This window comes from Eriocheir sinensis, chromosome 33 (genome assembly GCF_024679095.1).
Source record: "Eriocheir sinensis breed Jianghai 21 chromosome 33, ASM2467909v1, whole genome shotgun sequence".
NCBI classification, from domain to species: domain Eukaryota; kingdom Metazoa; phylum Arthropoda; class Malacostraca; order Decapoda; family Varunidae; genus Eriocheir; species Eriocheir sinensis.
Window position 1 is genome coordinate 2,565,829 of NC_066541.1, and position 25,307 is coordinate 2,591,135.

Genomic DNA, 25,307 nt, shown 5'->3' on the forward strand with positions numbered 1-25,307 from the left:
AGCGATAAGTCCGATAGGCGAAAACGATACTATATTGATATTTCAAATAAAAAATCATAGATGAATTCAAATTTTCATTATCTGTATTTTAGAAAACTTACAAAACCTGAAAACCACGCTTTGACACGTACCTATGGACGGTAATACTAGAAACGCCTGAACTGGTGTTGCGTTATTTGGCATCCCCACCGTCAAAAGCTGGTGCTTTTGTTTACAAACACTGGTCTCTCGTGAACTGCGCATGTTCATACCAGCATGCGTAGACCTGTACAGTCTCACAAAGCTTTTTAACCGTAATTAAGAGTTGTTGGAAGGCTGAATCAGACATACAGTACCACTACCAACATCCCCGCTGTTTCTAGAACGACACTCTGTACGAGTTGTATGTATTTATATGTACAGAGTGTTGTTCTAGAAACAGCGAGGATGGTGGTGCTGTTTGTCTGATTCAGCCTTCCAGCAACTCTTAATGTGTTAAAAAGCTTTGTGAGACTGTAGAGGGCTATGCTTACTGGTTCACGAGAGACCAGTGTTTGTAAACAACGATGGAACACCAAATACCACAACACCGGGTGCCTTCAATATCATGGCATGCTCACAAACGAATATGGAATATCAAATTTGAGGCAGTGAATAATCATTTTTTGGGCAAAGTTAAATGATTTTTCTCTTTGATATACTGATTTTTTACTCTAACATAAAAAAATAACCAAGTGTTTTAATGTTGATGATCTAGGTATGAAATCTCTTCACCGAAGATATTTCATACCCCGAAGTTTTTTTCAAACAACACCGGGCGCCCGGGCCACGCATGCACAGTAGGGAGGAGACAACATTTTTTTGTTTTTTTTTTTTTTTTTTTTGAGAGAGAGAGAGAGAGAGAGAGAGAGAGAGAGAGGTGGAAAAAAGTAGCGATTATCGCTAGTTTGGTTACAAAAGTAACGAAGATACCGATATATATTTGAATAAGTAGCGGATGGACAATAACCCAATTTTGTTATCAGCGATAAAGTATCGCGATAACTTATCGCGATAACGCCCAGCTATGGTTAAGGGTCAGGTGGAGTGCCGTAACTGTTGACTTTGCCCACCCTGTACAGTTACATAGTTCTCTTAACCTGTGGGCTTCAGCTATGGAAAGCCAAGAAGTGGCCAAGAAACAACAAAATTACACAGCATTTTGAGATTAAGAAAAGAGCATGGAACGTACATCAGAGTACTCCTCTCATAACCATAAAGCCGTTAAAAATATTTACTTTTACTGGAACTCCATTCTTTTTGGGTGGTGTTTGTTACAAAATAAACAGTCTTGTGACGCATGGCATCTAGGTAAGAGTCACTTGTTGTCTACTATAGAGAATTTGACAAGTGATTACTGTATGGATAGCTAATTCAGTATGCCATGACCTTACAGCACCACCTATGACAAAAAAGCCCACCTCAAAATCACTAACCCACCACAATGACCTAGGGCATTCATGGTGGTTTGTGCTATGCCACCACCACCTACAATTAGCTCGAATTAGGGGTTTTATGGCGAGCCCTTTTAGTTTCCACTGTACCACAGCCATGACTCGTGAAAGCCCTGAAAAGGGTCTGCCGATGTTCTCGGGTTAATAGTGACTTATCTTTCTTCCTCAGGGACAGAATATGAGCTTATCCTGTGTCAGTAAGTCGTGTAGGATTCATCACAGATGATTTGGCAAGCTACTGGAGTAGGAAAGGTAAACTATTGGGAGTCAGATCAGACAGTAATATCATACACCTGATCCCTTCACAGTCAGCCAGGAACTCAGGCTAGACATTCACAGCAATGGCCAACAAGCTCCCTGAGTTGCCAGAAACTGAAAGAAAAGTAAATCTCTCTACTAGAGTGCTTGCCTACTAAATTTGAACCCTATAATATACTCCAGACTTCCACTGTGGCAGCTGCAACCCAATAACTTTATGTACTTGAGAAATTTTAAACTTTTAGGATTAAGAAATGTTATGAGTGTAGGCATTTTGATCAACAGGTACATAATTTGTAAGTGGAAGAAGGAAGGCACAGAGGATGTGTACAAGTACCTGTTTGAGATGAATGAGAGGCTCCATGGTCTGGCCAACACCTCAATGGACATCATGGAGCTGGTGCCGCTGGAGGACCTGAAGGCAGACCAGGAGTTTTTTGATTACATGTGCACATCTAATAATGAGTAAATAATGATTTTTTTTGTTTGTTTGAACATATATAAAAAACAAGACCTAAACTAGCTTTAATGCTTAATGTAATGCATCTTGATCATTAAGTATTTTAAGCCAAGACAACCAAATTCATCTTAGGATATTCTACATTGGACTATACTACTAGTTACACCATGTGATCTTTGAGGCTGCAAGAAAACAAATTCATTTAATAATTCCATCTTCCAGAAGTATTTATCATGACCCGGTCTCCATTAGTTAGACACAGCACACTAAAAATATCACTGCACCATAACCAGACAATCACAGTGACTGGCCCTTCTCAGATTAGGGTTACGGCAGATGATCAGCCTGAAGAAGATTCAGCAGTTCTGTCAGGACACTCAGCTTATTGAGCCCCGCCAGTCTGATCTACGTCTACAGTGCCTTGAGTTCTGGCAGCTCCCTGATCGCTCCAGGACAGCTCCCCAGCGCTCTGAGGCCAAGGTCAAGTTTATTGAACTGACCAAAGGAGAAAATTATGGTGGGTGGGGAAGCAGTGGTTGGCATGACTGTTAATAGGTTTGTTTGAATTCCAAGATGCAAGGTTTCATCATAAGCACACAGAACACAAACTGTTGTCAAAAAAAATATATTCACATTCAGAGTGCAATTTGCAGTCCTGCCATGAATTTAATTTCTCAGAATTCTTCACTTTTCATTCCTGACTTATAAAAGGAAGAACAAGGGCATATATTAAACAAGTGATCTAAGTTTGTTCTTTCATGTCATGTTTTCTCTATATTTGTTTAGGGGACTTTTTAGTGGAACTTGTAGCCCTGAGTGTATATGATTCTACATAAAAGACATTATAGGTATCCCTCATATATCACGGGGTTTGCTATCACAAATTTCCCATATCAGGCGATATAAAAAATTTACACTTTCGGGGTATAGCAGACATTTCTCATGTATCTCAGGCATGTATTTTGATTGGTAGTGACCTATCGGAGTCTTATGCTCCAAGACCAAGACCTGCTGGGTCATAGTTAATGAGTGTTATCGCAATACTTTATCGCTGATAATAAAATTGGGTTATCAGCCATCCGCTACTTATATATATATATATATATATATATATATATATATATATATATATATATATATATATATATATATATATATATATATATATATATATATTGGTATCTTCGTTACTTTTGTAACCAAACTAGCGATAATCGCTACTTTTTTCCACCTCTCAAAAAAAAAAAAATGTCTCCTCCCTACTGCGCATATGTGGCCCGGGCGCCCAGTGTTGTATGAAAAAATTTCGGGGTATGAAATATCTTCAGTGAAGAGATTTCTTACTTAGATCATCAACATTAAAACACTAGGTTATTTTTTTTGTTAGACTCGAAAATCACTATATCAAAGAGAAAAATCATTTAACTTTGCCCCAAAAAATGGTTATTCACTGCCTGAAATTTTTGATCCCATTGTAAAGAGTGCAAACAGAGACCAGCGGCTCGTGTTATCACATGGCAGTGTGGCGCGTGGCATGTGCAGTTCACAAGACCAGTGTTTGTAAATAAAAGCGCCAGCTTTTGATGGTGGGGACGCCAACTAACACAACACCGGTTCATGTGTTTCTAGTGTTACGGTTACTGTCCATGTGTACGTGTCAACGTGTGGTTTTCACGTTTTGTAAGTTTCCTAAAATACAGATAATGAAAATTTGAAATCATCTATGTTTTTTATTTGAAATATCAATATAGTATCGTTTTCGCCTATCAGACTTATCGCTAGCTAGTATCGGAATTGTGGATTTCCATCGGGTATCGGTTATCAGATATCGCCTATATTTGTCTCCAGTTAACGAATATCAGTTATATCCGATAAGGTTTTCCATTATCAGTTATCGGGTATCGGGTTTTCTGTTATTGTGCCCAGTTATGGCAACACCTCTGTTGTAAATGGGCGCAGGGCAGCCCTGCATACAGTTAACCCATTAGCCACACAACTTGCGCTGGTGGGTTGGGGAGTTCAACAGAATAGTCGATCAGCTGGATACAACAAAGATGGCATCCCACAAATAGCTCCTTCACAATATTCCCTCAGCTCCTCTTAGAGGTGACCCTTTAATGGAAACAGAAATCATAGCTGAAGAAAACATTTGTACAAAGTAAAAAGATGCAGCAGAGGTGACGCTGGCCCCACTCATATTGGCCCCTTTGTTAGCTGGGCTCCGTTGCCGTTGTAATTAAAAAGGCAATCCTACGCCCACATCTGGATTATTGATAAATTTGCACAACATTGCCTGGCTTAAGCCTTAACTGAATGTAGGGCAGGGCTACTCTGGAGGTGCTTGAAGCTAAGCACCAGTACTGCAAACCTTATGCCAGTCAGATATTTGTATTTTTTTCAAAGACTTTTCTTGGAATTTTTTCAGTCTTTAACTGGCCAGATTTTTGCCGGATACTTGGGGCTTCTGGATAGTCAATGTTTTGCTGTATGCTGTTTTATTATTCAAATGTTTAGCTGCTTGTATGTTACTATTGCCTCTAACTGTGAGAGAAAAGGGGAGGAATGGGAAAGATACAGTAAGTTTGGGGGGCTAGAAACCAATTAGAATAAATCCCATCAAATCTATTGTTTGGCTATCACAATTTTCTGTATCACAGAGGTTTGGTAGACACAATTAGATGTGATATATGAGGGATAGGTGTACAACAATCACATATAAAATCTCAAATGTTGATGAGCCCATGTGTCTGAGCAGCCACTTCCCATTCCTAGGATATCTCTGTTGTTTTGTCCATGTATTTGTGGAGCTACTTATGCCTGCGTGTATATTTGCTGCAGAATACATGTCAAGAGCCCCAGAAGACCTGGCAGTTGCCAATCTTCAGGAGAAGTTACGCAGTCCCTATGATTTCCGCTTCTGCCTTTTGGCCTCAAATCGAGATGGCCGCAAGGACAGAGCATTCTACCTGGGTAAGTTGTGTGTCCTTTAGAAATTACCAAAATTAAAGTTGCAGGTATTTAATTTTATATTTAGTCTTGGGGATGCAAAGAAAGAAGAAACATGCAAACAAAGGAGCAAGTAACAAAAGGGATGTAGTAGAGGAAGGAGGAGAAGAAGCATGATCAGTGCCATGAAATAGTATTAAAAATCAAAAGTACCATAAAGTGAAGAAAAGAAACAACAGGAAATAGGCGCACCTGACAATCACCAAATGGTGGGGTACAAACTTGGCGGAGGGACTTTTTTGGCAGCCATAGCCGGTAACGGGCTGAAGAGTAGCCTATCCAGATATTTTGTTTTTATTTATTAGTGATCCACGAGACATCCTAGAGTTAAATCAATGTGCTTATCTTTGTATTCATTCATACACACACTGGTAATATTTCTGTGGTGTCTGATTCACTTGTCTGAGTGAAATTCTATTGTGAAAAAGTCACATATTCGTGTCACTAGTAAAAATGAAACTAGTAATAAAGTTTTGACACCATGAAATATACACAAATAGATAAATATGAAAGCTCACTTGGTCACAATAAGTGACATCACCTGCTTTGCACAGTAAAAATATGCTATTTGTGGTAACTGACACCCGCAAAATGGCATATAGGCTGGCTCTGACCTGCGGGCTGCAGCCAATGTTGCCAGATTGTCGTAATCAGCCGATTATATTTCCCGACTTCCTACCCGTAAACTGTCTTCTGGGCTCCAGTAAGGAAACTAATTTATAGTTATCGTTAAAAGAGTTAGATCCTGATGTTTCTCGGCAATAGTTAGGCGTCAGAAACCGGTAAATACTATGCTCTGAGTACGATGACCTGGCAACGGTAGCTATACGTATTTTCATATTATTGTTCTGTTGTTTATTCAATGTTCTGTTCAAGAAAAAGAATACCCATAATTTTAGTTAGTTTTTGGTTATAAGGATTCTTTACGAAATACAATTATAACATTACCTTCTACTAGTTAGGAAACGTATTGAATCCTGGATCAGCTACAGTGATGTTAGGTGCGCCTATTGTAGAGAGAAAAAAAAAGATGAGATAGGAAGTGAAACAAGAGTTAGTGAGATAAGCATAAGAGTATTTTATTTAACTGATTGTTTTGATAACTGATTTAGTAAATAAATAGAAAAATAAGGAGATGGGTGACATATCAAGCCTCCCCACACAGGTCTCGGTGGATGTAATGTGTTTCGCTGGGAGGGCCGAGGAGTGGCCTCATGGATGAGGGTGGACACAAGGCTAGAGCTCCCACCTGACACTCTGGTGTATGCTGAGCTGGTAACTGAGCACCGTGGTGAACACAAGGCACAGCGCAAGTTGACCACACTGCACTTGATTGATGGGCTTATACTTAATGGAAAAGATATAAGGACATTACACATAGTGGAGAGGTAAGTATTGGTGTTGCTTGAAAACTAACTGATGCATTTTTTCACCATCATCACCAATGATCCCATTTCTCTTCAGAGACAGAGTAGCAGCTCAAAAAAATATTAAAAGACCATTTTGTCTCATGTAAGACTTTTCTTCTTCAGGCACACCTATTTGCAAAAGTTTGCAATGGCACTGAACAAGACAAGCCGGCCAGATCTTGCCCCCATCAGGTGCAAACAGCTGTACAGATCTGAGGTCCTCCATGAAGTACTTCGACCTCCAAGGTAAGACTCCAGACCTTGATTCCTGAGGCATATATTCTGCATCAGATAAGAACAAACCTCTTCATCGTAACACAACTTAGCAGCAGGTTACACTCAGGCCTTTTGTGACGTTACAGACTGAGTCACCGGCTGATGAAAGGAGGCCCAGTGCCCAAACGAGTGTTTGTCCAAATGGAGGCCAACACAGACAGGGAGGCCCACTACATAGTGCCCACAGGGGTGCTCTTCCTCAAGTGTACTAAAGGTGAGATTTTTCTTTTGTTTTTGTTGTTTTATTAAACACACCCTGGTATCTAAAGACTACTGGCAGTGAGAAGGTCTCCCTTATTTTCCTCTTTTGTATAATTCTGTCCTGGCATTACTCTATTAGTAGACATTCAGCAAGTATATATATATATATATATATATATATATATATATATATATATATATATATATATATATATATATATATATATATATATATATATATATATATATATATATATATATATATATATATATATATATATATATATATATATATATATATATATATATATATATACTTGCAATCGAGAATACGTGCAGTGGAAATTAGTTATATTAGAGGTGCATGTGGTGTTTCAGGATGGGATGGAGAAAGTAATGAGAGCGTGTATGAGCGGTTTGGTATAGGTGCAACAGCGAAAGGAGTAGTGGATTGTGGAGTGGAGTGGGTGAAGCATGGTGTGCTGAGATGGTTTGGACACATGATGAGAATGGGGGAGAATGGATTCGTGAAGAGAATGTATGAGGGGAGTATTGAGGGAGAGGTGTCAGGGGAAGACCACCTGTGAAGTGGATCAATAGGGTGAGTGAGTATTGGAGTGAGAGCAGTGGCATCGTGAGGGTTGCTGGCACCCAGGGAGAAAATCAGTAATGGCGCCCCCCACCCATGTGCACTGCCTCTCCAACCCACCTCTCTAAAACAAAAATCTGGTTGATCTTTCCCATTAAAAAATAATTCTTCACTTTGGCGCCCCCTAAGTATTGTGCCCGGGGACATATGTCCCCCCCAGCCCCCCCCTCACGACGAACTGAGCGAGGGAGTTGGAAGTAGCAGGATTGAGTGTGCTGAGAGGGAGTGCCAGAACAGGGAGAGATGGAGACACTTCTGCCACAGCCACCCCCTGGAGGGAAGCTCCCTCAAGGGAACAGGGCGTTGGAGATATAGAATATAGATAGATGTCCGCCCTTGCTCATGTATACCTATGAATTAGCTTGTGCTGGAAGGTACTGGTATTTGCCAAGAAAAAACCCTTCTTTGCACAACATCCACAAGGTATTGTCCATTCTTGTTCACTCCATCCACATCCCACTTCCAAAACCACACCACCATTCTCCCTGTTTCCAACCCTTGCATTCATGCCCCCTAACACAAGAATTCTTCTTTCACCCCCAAAGGTTCACAGACACTGCCTTAAGTCCTCCCAGTATCTCCTCATCTCACGCTTGCCTTCCTTTCCCTTATCATTCACTGGCACATATGCACACACCCGTGCATACTTTACTATCCCTATCTTCCCCATCATCAACACAATCCTTGAGCCACACCACCTGTGCCCATCCACTCCCACCCACACTTGTGGGGAGACCAAGAACACACATCCCTCTCCACCCCTGCCCATACTACTCCCCCTCCACACCTTCCCACAGCCTCTCCCTGCCACTACTCCCACACAGCACATCCTTTCAAATGTGTCTCACACCTAACAAATCAATCCTTCCTTTTCTAAAATCTCTTTGTTTATCACCTACACTTTTATCAGTCCAGTATTTTTGTGCAGAGAAATGGTAGTTTCATGTCTTAGCTTCGGTGATTCACAAGTGAAGGATGCGTTGCTCATTCCTTCAGATCCGTGGATGATGGCATACAGCAAGAGTCAGAACCGGAAGTATTGGTTCAACACCCTGACAAGGCACTCCACCTTTGAGTGCCAGCCAGATGTCATCGCTCCCTTCAGGTAAACACACATCAAATGTATTATTTTATATTGTTCATCTTAGAATAATTTTCTTCCTCATCAACATCCCATTTTTCCATTGTCTTGGATTCTGCTTTGAATGTACACAACTGTGACCTCAGACTGTGATATTTCACTATATGTCACTTCCTTGCTTGTCCTGAGAACATGCCATTTCTTTTGTCCCTCAGTTCATCATACTCGGGAGGATCAGTGTGGTGGTGGGACCAGGGAGTGCAAATACTGGAGTCAGACGAGGCCATCAAAGGAAAGCTTCACTTCAGAGACGTCATGAAGCACCTCATGTCACTTCGCTGAGCTCACCATTCAGTGTTTATTCATCGCTAATCACTTCATTCATATCACTGTTCATCAACTACTAGGCATTCTCCTTAGCATCATACACTCACTGCCCTACCAAGCTCATTCTTCACACCATCCACTCTCCATTAAACACTAGGCTTTCTTTACACTATAGGTATATGCACCCCTCCACCAAGATTACTCTTCAAACTGCACTCACTACTCAGCCCATCACACTAAAGACCTTCTTGAAGCAGGAACTTGTCACTTTCCTCCTGATGTCACCATGTAATTATAAGCAATTCTTACTCAGCACCAGGAGTACAGAGTTTGAAAATGATAAATTACCTGAGGGAGTTAGTAAATGGTCAGCTTTGAGATGCCACACAAGTTAGTTTAAAGCAAGTGCAACCGCTTTTAGAACCTTACTTTTGGTCTGCAATCACTACAAATCTATTTATTCTGATGCCTCCACTCAGTGGCGGATCTAGAAAATAATTTTTGGGGGGGGGCACTTTTTTTATTTTTTATATACATATCAGTGACAGCTGTAACAAAATTTTCAATTAGATCACCGTTGGTCAGCCCATTCAGTCTCTCCTCACCCATAGTTGACTGTCTGTATGATTTTATATGTTTAAGTGTAGAAAAACTTCGTTCAGCTGTAGCAGATGGAATGGGCAAAGTGGCATAAATAAGTAATACTTTCTTTGTAACAGAATAATTTTGTGAGCACTGCTCATTGTACCAAGTGCAGTATTTGGTAAGGAGCTTTTAGGCACAGAAGACCAATGTGATCTCCACATTCTGAATTCAGTGACATAATCATGTAAATCATCCAGGCCCAGAATTGGATCATTTAAGAGGTGGTCTTTGTACATAAATAACGACCAGCCGCAGCTCTCTGAGCCTCTCTCACCCCTTGTCAAGTACCCGCCCGATAAGCATACTAGACAAGTCAGCGAGGCGAAACTCGCAGAGCGTGAAGAAAGTATAGTGTAGATACTTATCTACTTATCCTGGGGGAGTATATTATTTATTTTTTTTTAATATATATATATATATATATATATATATATATATATATATATATATATATATATATATATATATATATATATATATATATATATATATATATATATATACATATGTTAATGCAAACTAGTAGATAAACATTCATTTATGCATTTTAATAATAATGATGATAATAATAATAATAATTATTATTATTATTATTATTATTATTATTATTATTATTATTATTATTATTATTATTATTATTATTATTATTATTATTATTATTATTATTAATTCCGTTCATAAAAAAATTGAATATTTTATTTTTGGTGGGGGCACGTGACCAGGTGCCCCCCCCTGGATCCGCCACGGCCTCCACTGAATATACCTGATTTGTTTTATCAGGGGGGACATGAATTTTGAGGGCATGTTTGGAAGTGAGTATGGCCCATTTCAATGAACAATCTTTTCTTTGTCTGTCTCAGAGTTATTACTTTTGTGTTGGGGCACTATGGAGTTATTGTATCCCCACTCCTTTTTCTAGAAGGAAACTAGGGCTTGCTCATGTATGTATGTATGTATGTATGTATGTATGTATGAAACTCCCTCCAAGTGAATTGCTGTGACTTCCTAAAGTCAACAGTCTAGAGGCATTTTCAACTCTGCTCTTTATAATTGCCTCCATGGTGTAGTGGTTGGCATGCCTAGCTACAAATCTGCAGGCCCGGATTTAAATCCCAGGCAGGGCAGTCAGCACGCAGCTCACTCAGCTGTTCATCCTCCCTTTTGGGCTGGCTGATAAATGGGTAACTGGGAAAGGTAAACTGTAGTAATCCTCTTACCCACCAGAGGCTCAAGGGCCAATGAGATGGAGATGAGCACCAAGGCCACAAGCAGCTATATAATATGGCTCCAAATTTGTCTTTTTACCTTAGTGCAGGAAACTGTGGCTAGTCTCATATCATCTCTAGATCTGCATTATACTGTCCACCACTAGCCTCACCCTACACACTGTACATAGTCACTGCATATAGAGGGATCATATAGAAGGAAGGATTGGTCCCACATCACCCACATCATTCCATTCATGTAGATACAATTTTGTATGAAGTGATGAATTAGAGAAATACATTTTCTCACAGTACAATTATTGAAGGTAAAGATATAAAGTCAACCACAGACATGCACATATTTATCTCTTTTTGCTGCTCCTTTCTTTCTATGATTTACACTAAAGCATACTGTCCAGTTATATCAAGTTAAGAAACAACTAACTACGTATACTTGAAAAAAGTTCTGATCAAATTATATGGTAATGGTAAAAAAGAAGGGAAGATGCATACAGGAGGATAAGAAGAGGAATGAAACAAAAAGAACAACAAAAATGAATAAAATTATGCCAAATTAAGGTGATATAATATGGGGGGCAAGGGGGTGCTGAAAGCCTGGCCATGTCCTCATAAAGTAAGGATATGAGAGGCTCTTAATTAACACCAGAGTAGTTCAGCATGCTCTCTTAAGGACAAGGTTTCTTACTTTTCACACCAAACTACATGCACATGACACACACATCATTTTTTTTTTTTTTTTTTTTTTTTTTTTTTTTTTTAGAAAGGAGGGGGGAAACCAGAGATGTCCCCATGTTGAACCCCTTTTTGGGGGCTGCTCCACAGTCCAACACAGTGTCATTTAAAGTGCCCACACCAAACTATATTCTCAATAATGGCCATTTTTTTCTACTCTACATACAATACTAAAGAGATTTCCTGTGTGCGTTCCTCAAATTTCTTACCTTTTATACCAACACTAAATGCTACAAGGAATTTTCATAGTATTGTGTTTGGTTTTGGAGCTGACAAACTTGCAGTGTTGGACCATGGAACTGCCCCCCTGGTGACAACTCCAAAGAAGTGTCTTGATAGTTCCTCTTATTTTTCTCTTCATTACATTTGCAACATTCTTGGCCTTTATTATAAATTTCACGCTTTAAAACATTTTCTCTCCAAATTTCACCTCTTCTTAGCCAGAACACAAGTTCCTGAGGCTACTGAAAATAATCTCTGTTCTGTTCCCTCATACTCCCTTTGTCCTATATTTCAGTCCAAACCTATGTATACAAAGCTACAGAAAGTGCTTTGAGTTTTTTTTTTATGTTTTGATTTGCCATTGAGAAGCCTCCTTCAGCGTAAGAAATAATAAAAAACTGGCAACTTAGTGTACATTGACTATGAGCTGCAGAAATGTTGAATAGATATTAACACCATTGTATATAGACATATTCCTTTTATATTTATTCCTGCAGTTACATTTTACTTTAGAAGCTGCTTACATAATTTTTGTGATCATGAAAACAACTGGTGAGGAGCATCAAAACAGAGTTGCCAACACGTTAGAGCTCTTCAATGCTGTAATGGGCTGGCTGGACACACAACCGTGGTCCTCCAGTTCATGTTGAAGGTGAACCTGCCTGATTTGCTCTTGTGATTTTTATGTGATAAGTTTGTATAATATTAGTTTTATTAAGTTTTTTTTTTTTTTTTTTTTTTTTTTTTTTTTTTTTTAGTTTTCCTTGTACAAGTAAAAACTATGATCAGTACTGTTCTTTATTAGAATTTGTTGGTATCAGAAGCTACATGAGTTTTTAATACTTATTCTTTTGTCTATTACTATGTGTTGTTATGTTATATTTTTCATGTTAAATCTTTCTTGAAAAGACTTGGCCTCATCATATACACTGTCTGAATAATTTTTCTGACTTTTCTGTGAGCCAAGAGATCTCATTCTTTGCCAGGTAAACTCATAACTTATTTCTTTTGGGCATTACTGTTCATGACGGGCCTGCAGCAGGTGATGAGTTTGTATACATGCAGCTGTTATTGTGAAAGCATGCACATGGCAAGGACTCACAATAACATATGGTGTGTAATCATGGGATTATGCCAACACTATAAAGCAGTGAGTCTTCCAAGTCCAATAATGGGAGACTTGCCACTAAACTTGAAAGGCACTGTCATAATTATTGTTACTGTATTGTTATTACTTTTAAAGATGGGCTAAACTACTACTTGAGCTAAAAAGAGTCATTACTTCCCACTAATACTCTTGGCAAGTAAGAATGACCCGTCATCCACTTGTCAACTCCTGTCCCTTGGATCACCATTTTTGCAGCTGTCCATATGTGTAAATAGCTTTTTAACAGTCCCTCCTTCACATAATATTGTCTTACATACACATCAATGTTTCATGCCATAGAGTCTACCTTAGCTTGTAAGTTTGTTTTTCTCGACCACAAGTGTGAGCATCAGGAGTCTCACAACCTGCACACACCCTGTGTCCTGAAATATGAGCCAGTGACCACAAGCAAATGTGTTTCTGGGTCACTCCAGTGACATGATGAAATGCTTCCCTTCTCCAGTCTATCTTCATCTTATGCCTCAAAAAACAGGAAATAACATACAGCAGCCAACCATTAAGGAAATCACAAAACAGTACACTGACTGATCACAACAAACCCAGATAACAACACACATGTACACCAAGGCTTGATGACAATGTTTGGATTTCTATGTCTGGCTAAACAGCAACAACTTGACAATAAATTTCTTTAAAGCTTTCTTTTGGCTGCTACAGACTCCAGAGACACCCAAATAATAATTCTACAATAAAAAATGCTCAGCTAAAGTCAAGAAAGGGTGCAAAATATCCCAAGAGCATGCAAATGGAACTCCTTAACCTTCCCAGAAAGCAAAGCCCATGCCCTTGTTTACAGTTGAGTGTAAGTGTTGTCAATCATCATTCACTCACTGGAATCCTCAAAGCCTCTGAAAAGTAGTCCAGTCACACCCAAGATTTCCATCATAGGTTGGGGCACTAAAAGCTAGATAAGACCCAACATAACACAAGGAAGGATATAGATAGAAATAAATAATTATATAAGGGAAGCACACTTACTCATAGTAGTTTACCTGAAGTCTTTGTATTAATAGAAAAACTGAAAATGCTCAATTTGGCAAACTATTTTGTACTATGGGAGAATGCTATAGAAAGAATTATATATTTTTACTCATACCATTATCATCATAATGTGTATGAAATGTACATCCTGATGTCTTGCATAACTTTTAATCTAAATATCTTTCCAAATCTTGGGAACTTCCAAAGAGTTGAATTTTTCAGATACTGAAGAAACTTGAAGTTCATTGTTCTTGGTTGCCAATTCTCCTTGAGGTCTAACAATTTTCCACACAGCTTTCCTTCTTTGGGTGTGAACATTTCCTGTATTGTTGATGAATGATAAGGATACTGGTGAGGAAGATCGGGGATACTCAGTAAGGAAAAACAATTGTACAAGCTGCACCATTCACTAAGGTTATGAGTTGTTGCCTGCAGGCCTGTCATGGATGGCAGGTTGTCAGGAGCAGCAGCTAGTCTTGCACCAATGGTTAGCTCAAGGGGCACTTAGTATAGCTCAGTACTTTAGAGGTGCTGTAGAGCTATCTGTATGAAGTGCCCATGTTGTAAATGTGGTTATAGTGTATGAGCAGAAGTCCAGCTCATCTCACCACACACATTAACATAGCCTTTCACTGCTTTCTCTTTCAGTGCTGATAGATTTCCTCACTCATTATCTTAGCAAGTGTTCACAATGACTCATGTAAACAAATGTCATTGTTTTGTACATAATATTTGAAGAGTTGCCTTATAGTTTGTATAATCATATGTAGTATATTTTCATGGACCTTTTTTTCCTAGTGCCTCATAAAGGCTGGCAGAACCAGTACTTAATGACTTTTTTTCAGTAATTTCGACATTTTTGGTAAATGTAGGGACTGGTTATTATAATTCATCAAGTACAATGGGATTTGTGAAAAAAATTGATTTCAGTATTTATATTTTACTGTATATAAATGCAGCAAAAAATGTGAAAAATCCAGTGTTACACTTTATTTGTTTACAAACAAGGCCTTATCATTTCCTCTCCTTTTGAATCACATCCTAATGCATTTTTATTCTCTTGAATAGAAAATTGAAGAATCCCACCATTTGTGACAGCACCAGTTAACTCTATAAATGTTTACTGTCTGTTGCTTATTTGTCATTGAGTGCCTTTACCTGTTTGGGTTATGGTTTGGACAAGTGCTGCCCTGTATGTTAGCTGTTTCTTTTTACCAAATTGCTGATAACTGAATCTTAGGTAGATGTTGATATTTACTTCTATGGCTTTTCCATCCCTTGACTCAAGGTTGACCTGCATATGCTGGAATACCTAATCTTATTATTTCATATTCTGATGCTTTGTAAACCACAAAGAGTAATAAAAGAGCATGATATTTTGGTGAGAATTTCTCTTCAGCTCTCCCGTTTAAAGTGTGACGTGGAAAGGCTTTGAATGATTAGAACAAAATTGCAACAAAGATTAATATCACGTTTATCAGACTGAATAAACTGGAATGAAGTCAGTCAATCACTGGGTTTCTGTTAGTCATCGATGGGCCCGGGCACCATGTGAACACTATATTGGTACAAGTGGACAGGTACAGATTAATCACGCCCCCCTACTCCCTAAGACCCACCCTGCGGTATCACTATCTATCTTATCACGACAGTAATCTACTTGATTTTCCCACTTTGTAATGATCAACAAAATATTTGAACGGTTACACATTAGTAAATTTTCGTCACTGCGTGCTTTAGTAAACCGCGCGTGTGTGTGTGTAGGCTACATTACTCGAGAGTTGGGACACACGTATACATAAAGACTGGGTTGTTATGGCTGCTTCTTAATATTGTGTGTGTGTGTTTGTGTGTGTGTGTGTGTGTGTACGTTGGGCACACCCTCGCTCCGTTATCAGTGCCTCTCCGCCACTGAGCTGAGTCCCCACGGCCACAGCTCCTCCCGCCCCTCACGCCGCGGCCCAGGGCAAGGTATACACCCCCGCCGCCTAAGGGAGCTCAGTGACTCTTGACCCGGTGGGGAGGAAACAGTCCCACGTGGAAGGAATAGTTTGTAGTGCTGCAAGTGACGACCTTCCCGGCGGCCAGCGAGCCTTTGTAGCGCCATCACGGTGAGTTTGTCCTCCTCTACGTTACGTCGTTACCCGATGCCTCAGAGGACACACACGGCGGCGGTAGTGGAAGCTATTACGCAAATATGTGTGTCTTTTTCATGTTAAAGCTAAAATAAAATAAAAACTTTATGGGTTTTATGTCAAGAACACATAATCACCTCGTTTTGTTACCCGACGCCTCAAGTGGACACACACGGCGGCGGTGGTGAGCTCGAAACTCGAATATGTTTGTCTTTTTTTATGTTAAAGTTAAAATTAAGAGATCTTCGTAGATTTTAAAGCAAGAACACATAGTCGCCTTATTCAATGTTACCCAACTCCTCAGTAGACACATGGCGGCGATGGAGGACTATTACGTGGATCTGTGTCTTTTTCATGTTAAGGCTAAAATTTAAAAACCTTTGTGGATTTAGAAGCAAGAACAAATAGTCGACTTAATGCATACGTAACGCTCCGCCATTACCTAAATCGGTGAAAATGGCGTCTGTGAACACTTATAATCGTCCGCCGCCCGTTGCCTGCACACCAGTGGCGCAGGGAAGGTGCCCGAGACAGGGTTTACTTCAGGGGATAATGCAAAGCGTTTTCCTTTCGACAGGTTCCTTCGTCTCCTCACTATATGTTGGTCAAGGTAATGGCGACGTTGGCTTCAGGAAAATCTACATAATTATAGGCAACACTTTTTTTTGTCTGGACAGCTTCTTCACAGTTTTGGGGTTGTGGCTTGGAGTTAAGACCGAATGCCCTTCCTAACGTCACGCGGTGGCACTGGGGTTCGAACCCCCTCTCCTTGTCTCTTCTAGCTCAACGCCCTAACCCACCAGACCACCGCGCCCCAACAGAGCCGCCATTATGTCACTGAGACCATCATTACCTGAATCTCCGGTAGACCTTCAGGGTTCAATATTTAACTTTGTTACTAAGGCGGCCTCCACCTCCTTCCTGGCACAGTTATGCAGCAAGGGGAGGACCTTGCCATCCCTTGTCAACACAAGCCCGTTATGTAATACTTAGGCAGGACAACGAACAGAGGGGTTACACAGGAGACACGATAAGAAATATTCAACACAACATGAAGCAACCTTTACGTGTGTGTGTGTGTGTGTGTGTCCAATCATTAAGCAGGGGTTGAGTCAGCCTTCACGTAACAGGTTGAGGCTAATGTTCTTCCTTCCCACGCCCTTATCAACCCAGGAGGGAAAACCACTCATTAAACCGTCTGGTGTCTTGAAGGTTTCTGATTGTATCTACCTGTCTTTCCTTTTGTCCATTCAATCAATTCCATACGAATTTACTTATAAATTAATTAAGATCACCAATAACATCTGATGCACTGAGAATTATTATTAGCATTTAATCATCCCTCCGCTTGTTTGAGACTCTGAACGCAAGTCTCCTTTGTAAACCCCCCCCCCCCCCCCCCAAGAGACAACTAAAAGGAAAGCAAGTCCTACGATGGGGAGTGTTAAGATTCGGAGCTGGCCCTTCACTCGATTCCCTTTGGTCACGTCACGGTGCTTTTTGACTCCCCACTCTCTATATCGATTATTATCAGCAGTACAGTAGAAGTAGTGGTAGTAGTATAGTAGCAGTAGTAGTAGTAGCTCATCCTTAGGCGAGGTAGCGGTGGACGCCGTGCTAGCGGGTTGGAATACTAGCTGGGTTAAAAATGACTTAAATCATGTCCATACTGTCCTTCCTCCACATCCCTATTCATCAAAATTATTCTTATACAATATGTGTGTGTGTGTGTGTGTGTGTGTGTGTGTGTGTGTGAAACCATCCAGTATTCAAGGCCACAATGAAGAAAACAAGATATACGAAACTCAGAGAAAATAAACTCATTTCAATTACTAACGGTACAAAGAAGGTGCAGTGTGCGTGCCAGAGGTCAAGTTAGGTATACGATTCAAAAACATTTAATTAATCGTGATTCTAAACCTGTTTACAAAGAAAAGATTAAATGTTTGTTAAAGAATGTAATCCGTAGCAATGGTGGTGGTGGTGGGGGGGTAGTAGTAGTAGTAGTAGTAGTAGTAGTAGTAGCAGCAGCAGCAGCAGCAGTAGTAGTAGTAGTAGTAGTAGTAGTAGTAGTAGTAGTAGTAGTAGTTGTAGTTGTAGTAGTAGTACAAGTAGTAGTAGTAGTAGTAGTAGTAGTAGTAGTAGTAGTAGTTAAAAGAAGCAAGAGGAAAAAAGAAAAGGAAGAAGCAGGAGGAGAGAAGAAGGGGTAGTAGTAGTAGTAGTAGTAGTAGTAGTAGTAGTAGTAGCAGCAGCAGCAGCAGCAGCAGCAGTAGTAGTAGTAGTAGTTGTAGTTGTAGTAGTAGTACAAGTAGTAGTAGTAGTAGTAGTAGTAGTAGTAGTAGTAGTAGTAGTAGTTAAAAGAAGCAAGAGGAAAAAAGAAAAGGAAGAAGCAGGAGGAGAGAAGAAGGGGTAGTAGTAGTAGTAGTAGTAGTAGTAGTAGTAGTAGTAGTAGTAGTAGCAGCAGCAGCAGCAGCAGCAGTAGTAGTAGTAGTAGTAGTAGTAGTAGTAGTTGTAGTTGTAGTAGTAGTACAAGTAGTAGTAGTAGTAGTAGTAGTAGTAGTAGTAGTAGTAGTTAAAAGAAGCAAGAGGAAAAAAGAAAAGGAAGAAGCAGGAGGAGAGAAGAAGAAGAAGAAGAAGAAGAAGAAGAAGAAGAAGAAGAAGAAGAAAAGGAGGAGGAGGAGGAAGAGGAGGCAAAGACAAAGATACTAGCGATTAAAGAATATAATGGAACTGTCAAATTCAGGGACTAAGAGAACGTTATAGGGTAAGGAACACTCTGAAATATTAACTAAGGAACAAACCCAAACTGACCCACACACACACTTTACACACAACATAAAATATAAATTGTATTATTTAAAGAGAATGCAGCCATACAGCCCCTATCCAACTTCCTCCTCATACTACTACTGTTACTTAAGTCTACCCTACTCCTACCACTACGACCCTCTTATACCTTCAAATACGATATAAAAAGAACATCACTATACCTGCTATCTCGTTAATTACTATTTCGAACAAAAGGTAATGTGGTAAATGCCAAGTACAGAAGTTTGAATATCCTGGCCAACAAAATTCAGCAAACGACGAATTTAAGAACTCTTTCAAACCCAATCAACGTTCAGTATTTTAACAGAAAACAGCCAGACTCGAAATCTAAAAAGGAAAAAAAGTCTGACCTTCGGAAACAATATGAAATTATATGACAAGAAACCGAAGAATTAAAAAAAAGTGGCATACGTTTGCAAAGACTGACGTTACGAACCCCCAGATAATCGGCAGAGAAGTATAAATGACGCAGGAGACGAGAATCACATCAGGCTGAGGCTTAATAAGAGCACCATGAAGCAGAGCAATGGTTACCAGCGTGAACAAGAGAAATAATCAACAAGCCGCATGGCCCTGAGGTATGAAGAAGAGTAAAATAAAATGAGAGAATAGTATACAAATGATAGGACTAATACTAGAAGAAAAAGAAGAAAAAAAGAACAAGAAGAAGAACAAGAAGAAGAAGAAATGAAATGTTGTTGGTATAATAGTAGTAGTAGTAGTAGTAGTAGTAGTAGTAGTAGTAGTCGCCTCTCAAGACTGTTCCTTCACCGCTCAGTCGGGTGAATCATTCATAATTATAGCCGTCTCAGATAAAGTATTGAATCAATCTACGCTTGCGTCACTTCTTACGCTTGCATCTCGATCATAATTTCCTCTGATAAGCCACAGTGATTCTTCTTAAAGATATGATCTGCCAAGAACGCGAGAGTTGCATGTGCGTTTATTTATTTATTTGTGTGTGTGTGTGTGTGTGAGTGTGTGTGTGTGTGTGTGTTGCTGTTGCTTCTGCTGTGCGATCTTACGGTGTTAGTTACTTCATGTCCTTATTGTTTGTTTATCTTTTCGATGCTCACATGCTCGGATAGTAGAGAATAAAAGTGATGAAGCAGAGAGAGGAAAAAATTATGGAAACTGACACGAAAAACGAAAAAATCATTAACGTAAAGAGGAAAAAAAACTGTTCCAGAAGAGAAAATTGTAGTACAGAAAAGAAAAAAAATATGGAGAAGAAAAGAATGGTACAGAGTAGTTTAGAAAAGAAAATTTGAAGACACACAAATTAATGACAAATAAAAAATATATGTACAAATTACATGGAAAATGGGAAACGAAAAAGGGAAAAAACATAAAAAGAAGGAAAAATAAAATAATATTTCCGGAAGAGAAAACTGCAGCATAGAAAAGAAGAAAGGAAAAATAATACTGAAAAGAGGAATCAAAAGGATTAAATGAGTAAATTAAGGAGAAAAATACCAGAAGCACAGATGAACAAAACTGACGATGGTGAGCAACAGACTCCCTTCCCAAGTGAATATAAATGAAGAAAATGCAAAGATTGCAAACAAAGCATTAAAAATCAAGAGAAAAATGAAAGTAAAAGATAAAAACAGAAAACAATTATGAACGACACACACACACACACACACACACACACACACACACAGAGGCGGGTGGGAGGGAGGGGGAGAGAGGGCGTCATGCCGTACACAAATAGATTAACCCTCAGGGAACGCACTTCTTATCACTAATAAAACCACAAAACCAACGCTGATAACCAGGAACGCGATAATGCTGCAGCGAATACCATCACCAGCAGTTGTAGTAGTAGTAGTAGTAGTAGTAGTAGTAGTAGTAGATGAAGTAGTAGTAGTAGTAGTGGTAGTAAAATAAGATTGTCGAGAAAAATGTAAGAGTGGTGCAACTGAAGAAACCAGTAGCAGTATAGTAGTTAGTAGTAGTAGTAGTAGTAGTAGTAGTAGTAGTAGTAGTACTCAACACACCACTCAATAATATACTCAGATTTTACTGACACTTCATTTCCTTTTCAAAATATCATGCTGAAATATCAAAGCATCAAATTAAAGTCACCGAAACTAAAGATAAAGCAAGAACAAAATGCGAAGTTAAAGGATATGGAGCTCGTATCCAGCACAGATCATAAACAAGAATGATTACAGTGATATAAGTTTCTAGTCTTGTCGACAATCACCTAAAACACTAAAACAATTAACACCCATGACGTGGGTACAAAAAGAATGAAAGTGAAGAGAAATCCACAAAAAAGGTGACATAGAGGTGTGAGGGCAAGTGACACATTCGTCGCACCATTGTTTCATGAATCAGGAACCATTGTCTCGCCCACACTTAAAGGCGACACACATCGTGAGGAAAATTAAGTAAAAGGAAAATAATGTAAAGATGAAGTAGAAGAAAGGAGAAAAAAGACAAGGAGGAGGAGGAGGAAGAAGAAAAAAAAGAAGACAGTATAACGTTTGTTATTCCTATATAAGCTAACCAATGTGAGGACACCATACAGGTAAACTTTTTAGTATCGGAAGCTGGGTAGAAAGCATGACCACTATGGACTATATAGTTTGGTTTGGGGGCTTACAATGGCGCTGTGTTGGACTGTGGAACCGGTTTTATTTTTAGACCTCAAGATTGACCTAAAAAATAACTCTATTAGCACCTATTCCATCATCGTCTGACACGAGCATAATACAAGATTTACGATGCAACCACCTCTTCATAATAATCAAATACCATACTAAATACACGTCCCCGCGGTGCAGTGGTTAGCGTCCCTATATACGAATCTGTGTCCCTTGGTTCGAATCCTGGCCTGGGCAGTCAGGGTGCACCCCACACAGGTGTTCATCCCTCCTTTCGGGACGGTCGATAAATGGATACGTGGGGAAACTTTAGGAGGATAAACTGTGGTAAACCGGATGTCACACTGGCCCTGTGTCGCCTTTCCTTAGATCTTGGGGTTGATGGGTTCCCTCCCGCCACATCCTCACAGGGCCAACGGGACAGAGATGAGCACCGCTGCCACGCGCAGCTATAGCGTGTACTCCCAACTTTACCTTTACCTTTACACTAAATACCGTACGAACGAGCCAGAGTAAGGAAAATTATCAACACCTTTATCAAATGCCAAACACGAATATAGAACACGGACACAATCATTGTGTAACTAAAATCGTCTTATCATAATTATCAAATGCCACACAAAATATCAAAAGAACGCCGTGAGTAAAAACAATTATCAACACTCTCCTAATGCCTAACATGAAAATAAAGCACTAACACAAAACAACTAATATATTTTATCATAATTATTTCACATATGAATTACCACACGAAATACTACAAGAACCCAGCCTAGAAAAAAATATCGAGGAATTTCCAAAGCTCATTCTACATAGAGGGCACCACCAGTGGCGTAGTTAGGCCCGGGCATTCGGGGCTATAGCCCAGAATGTTTTATGAATAGCCCCGGATCTCAAAGGTTTTTTTTTGTTGTTTTTTTTAAATAGCCCCAGCCAGGCCAATGCAAAATGTTAATTCTTGTTAAGCTGTTAGTAATGGAAATTAGATTTGATAGATCTCATACGGAGATCACACGGTTTTATCCCGTCCGGTTCACGTTCCTATCACGTATATTCACGGCCACTCGCCAGTCGGCGAGTGGAACGCCAGCACTCCTCGGGCGAGCAGCTGGGGGGTCCATCTGCGGCGGCGTGGTTGACCCGCCTGGTTATCCTCGCTTAGGGCCCCACCGCGGCAGTCAAGTCGACCGTTCGGCTGCTCGCCCGTGCACCGCTACGGGTGTCTACTGGGCCCTGCCGGAGAGCCCGTGTGCCGTCGCTGCTCGCCGGCTGTTACCCGTGGCTGTGGCGGCGGCGGAGGCGTCCCTACCCCCGCCGGGACTTGAATTGCCCGCTCCCCCTTACAGGGCCGCCTTTTGGCCAAAGGCCCTGTCCCCCTATTATGGGGGTAAATCTTAAGAACGAACGCCAGTCGGCCATCAGTCAGGCAGTGGTGCCAGGCGTCAGCCAAGGTGTGTCAGCCTGCGCACACGTGTGAGCGAGAGAGCTTGTAGATTGGTAGTAGCGAGCAAGCCCTGAGTCTGAGGTTATGGATATAAGAACCTTTTTAAAAAAGAAGGGACCAAGGCAATGAGTTGCAGCCTGCAAGGCAAGAGCAGGCGGAGGAAGAGTTACTTCCTGCTGTTGCTGTAACTGCAGATGAGTCATGACGGGAGACTGCCGCTGCCTTTACATTGTCTGTTAGCTCAGGTTGGTGAAGCAGAGGGCTCTTTAGCCAGCTAGCAAGTAGCCATAGTCTAGCTGAGTGGTTCTCAAACATTTTTGTCCCACAAGGCATACTAAGTCATTAAAAAAATACGGTAGTTATGTATACTGTAATGATGGGAAATGTGCACACTGCACCGAATTGCTCCAACATTAAGCAGTTCGAAGTGGAACGAGTGACCGTAATTTCTCCGATTTCCAAAGGATTCAGTTATTATTTAACAAATTTAAAGAGGTAATTTATTGATATTTTGCTGTAGACAAAAACCTGTGGTCATTATATAGTTACGTGACAATTACGCGAGATCGAACTTCATTGATATAAAAATAAGTTAAAAGCATAACAGTAACAGAAGCTTTTAATACGTCTTCAACCTTGTATTAAATAAACTTGCAGTCTGCAGGAACTGATGACATGGCAGGAGTAAAAACCAGCATCTAAATTTATAAAATGTAGTAATAGGGTAGTAGGCTGCATGAGATGAATCCTGACAGGCTACATTATTAATTTTATACTATCGTGATATGATTACCTACGCTATGGCAACGGTATAAACAATTAATACGTCTATTATAACGCTAAAGGCTGAGTGTTTTTTTTTTTTTTTTTTTTTTTAGGTGAGTAGAGGAAAAAAATATAATAATAATTTGAAATTGTCTGTACAGTACATTTATATGTATGATCCATCAGTCTTAAGCGCTTAAATGTGCTTATCCTTTACCATGATATGGTAATGACCTTGGAAGTTTTATTATGACACACTTGCCATATTTTCGGTGTTACTGCTAAATACAATAACACATAAATTGGCCCTAATGTATGTCAGAGAGGCCTCAGAATTACCCCCAAAAACTCCGCGCTTCTCTCGCCTCCAACCACCCAGCATTTTGGGCTCGGCTAAGCTCCCAATGTTTCAAGGTCTTTACTCCAGGCAGGGGACCGAAGACATTCTGAAAGTCACCCTCGTCAACGCTTCGTCTACTGTGCTTAACACGGATAAAGGACAAGGACACGGTGACTGACACAACTAATATCGGCTTATCATATCAAATGCCTCACAAATATTAGAAAAAACGCACTTGAGAAAAATACCCTACGCTTCATCTCGTGTTACACAAAGCGAGTATATACTATAAAACTCACAGATCTAAACATTATACAACGATCACTTCGAATAACACAAAATAGTACCAGAACACACTTGAGAAAAATAAATGATGATCAACGGTAAATCTCTTGCTTAGCATGAAAATACGATATGAAGCAAATAAAGGCGTCCACACAGCCACTACCCTAATGTACAACAATATTTCGAAATGGTCAGAACACAACAAGTGTGAATAGCACAAAAATTGTGCATGACCCTCCAACACCCCCCCAACAATTTAGATTATGCAACTAGGGGTCTAAAATGGAAAATGCTAAAAAGTTAAGATGGCGCCACTATAAACACTTGCCTGCGCCACAACGGGCTGGGGCCGACCATCAGGCCCTACTATGAAAACCTACCGGCGCCACAGGCAAAGACGTAAAAATAAAAAATAAAAAAAATAAAATAAAAATAAAAAAAAGCTGACTTTGTTTATAATGCCATGTTGTAGGGTTCATCAGGGCTAACAAATGTTATTATACAATGTCATGTCTACAATGCATGGGTAAGCCAGGAAAACAACTTGAAGAGAACAACCACAAGAAGTTGGACAATATGTTGATCGGCGTCTGTGACGCCGATAAAAATACATCGACAGCACACTTCACACACACACCTCATCACAAGACTTCCGTTTCGTGTTGCGTGACGAGAATGTACAAAAGAACACACACTAGAACCGTTAATACCCCAAATGAAACATGACACAAAACACAACGTTCGCCATTGATATTACTCAAAGGGCAAGAAACGCAAATAT

The 25,307-nt window shown here is 39.9% G+C and overlaps 2 protein-coding genes and 1 long non-coding RNA gene across 4 annotated transcripts in view; 2 read left to right on the top strand and 1 right to left on the bottom strand.

Annotated features, from left to right (window-relative positions):
* The window catches only part of LOC127006525 (cap-specific mRNA (nucleoside-2'-O-)-methyltransferase 1-like), a 28,261-nt gene extending 18,083 nt beyond the window's left edge, over positions 1-10,178 (top strand). Inside the window, exons 9-16 of the mRNA XM_050876478.1 lie at positions 2,016-2,195; positions 2,511-2,707; positions 5,029-5,160; positions 6,362-6,584; positions 6,729-6,851; positions 6,968-7,095; positions 8,728-8,836; positions 9,028-10,178. Of these exons, the coding sequence (XP_050732435.1) occupies positions 2,016-2,195; positions 2,511-2,707; positions 5,029-5,160; positions 6,362-6,584; positions 6,729-6,851; positions 6,968-7,095; positions 8,728-8,836; positions 9,028-9,154 (1,219 nt within the window). The 3' untranslated portion in view covers positions 9,155-10,178. The remainder of the gene's footprint in view (positions 1-2,015; positions 2,196-2,510; positions 2,708-5,028; positions 5,161-6,361; positions 6,585-6,728; positions 6,852-6,967; positions 7,096-8,727; positions 8,837-9,027) is intronic.
* LOC127006529 (uncharacterized) overlaps positions 1-25,307 on the bottom strand; it is a 47,874-nt gene that overhangs the window by 3,621 nt on the left and 18,946 nt on the right. For both annotated transcript variants that reach the window (XR_007759621.1, XR_007759622.1), the window contains exon 2: positions 2,068-2,145. This is a non-coding gene — a long non-coding RNA (uncharacterized LOC127006529). The remainder of the gene's footprint in view (positions 1-2,067; positions 2,146-25,307) is intronic.
* LOC127006526 (moesin/ezrin/radixin homolog 1-like) overlaps positions 15,946-25,307 on the top strand; it is a 34,085-nt gene continuing 24,723 nt past the window's right edge. Inside the window, exon 1 of the mRNA XM_050876480.1 lies at positions 15,946-16,224. The gene's annotated coding sequence lies outside the window, so the exon portion shown is untranslated. The remainder of the gene's footprint in view (positions 16,225-25,307) is intronic.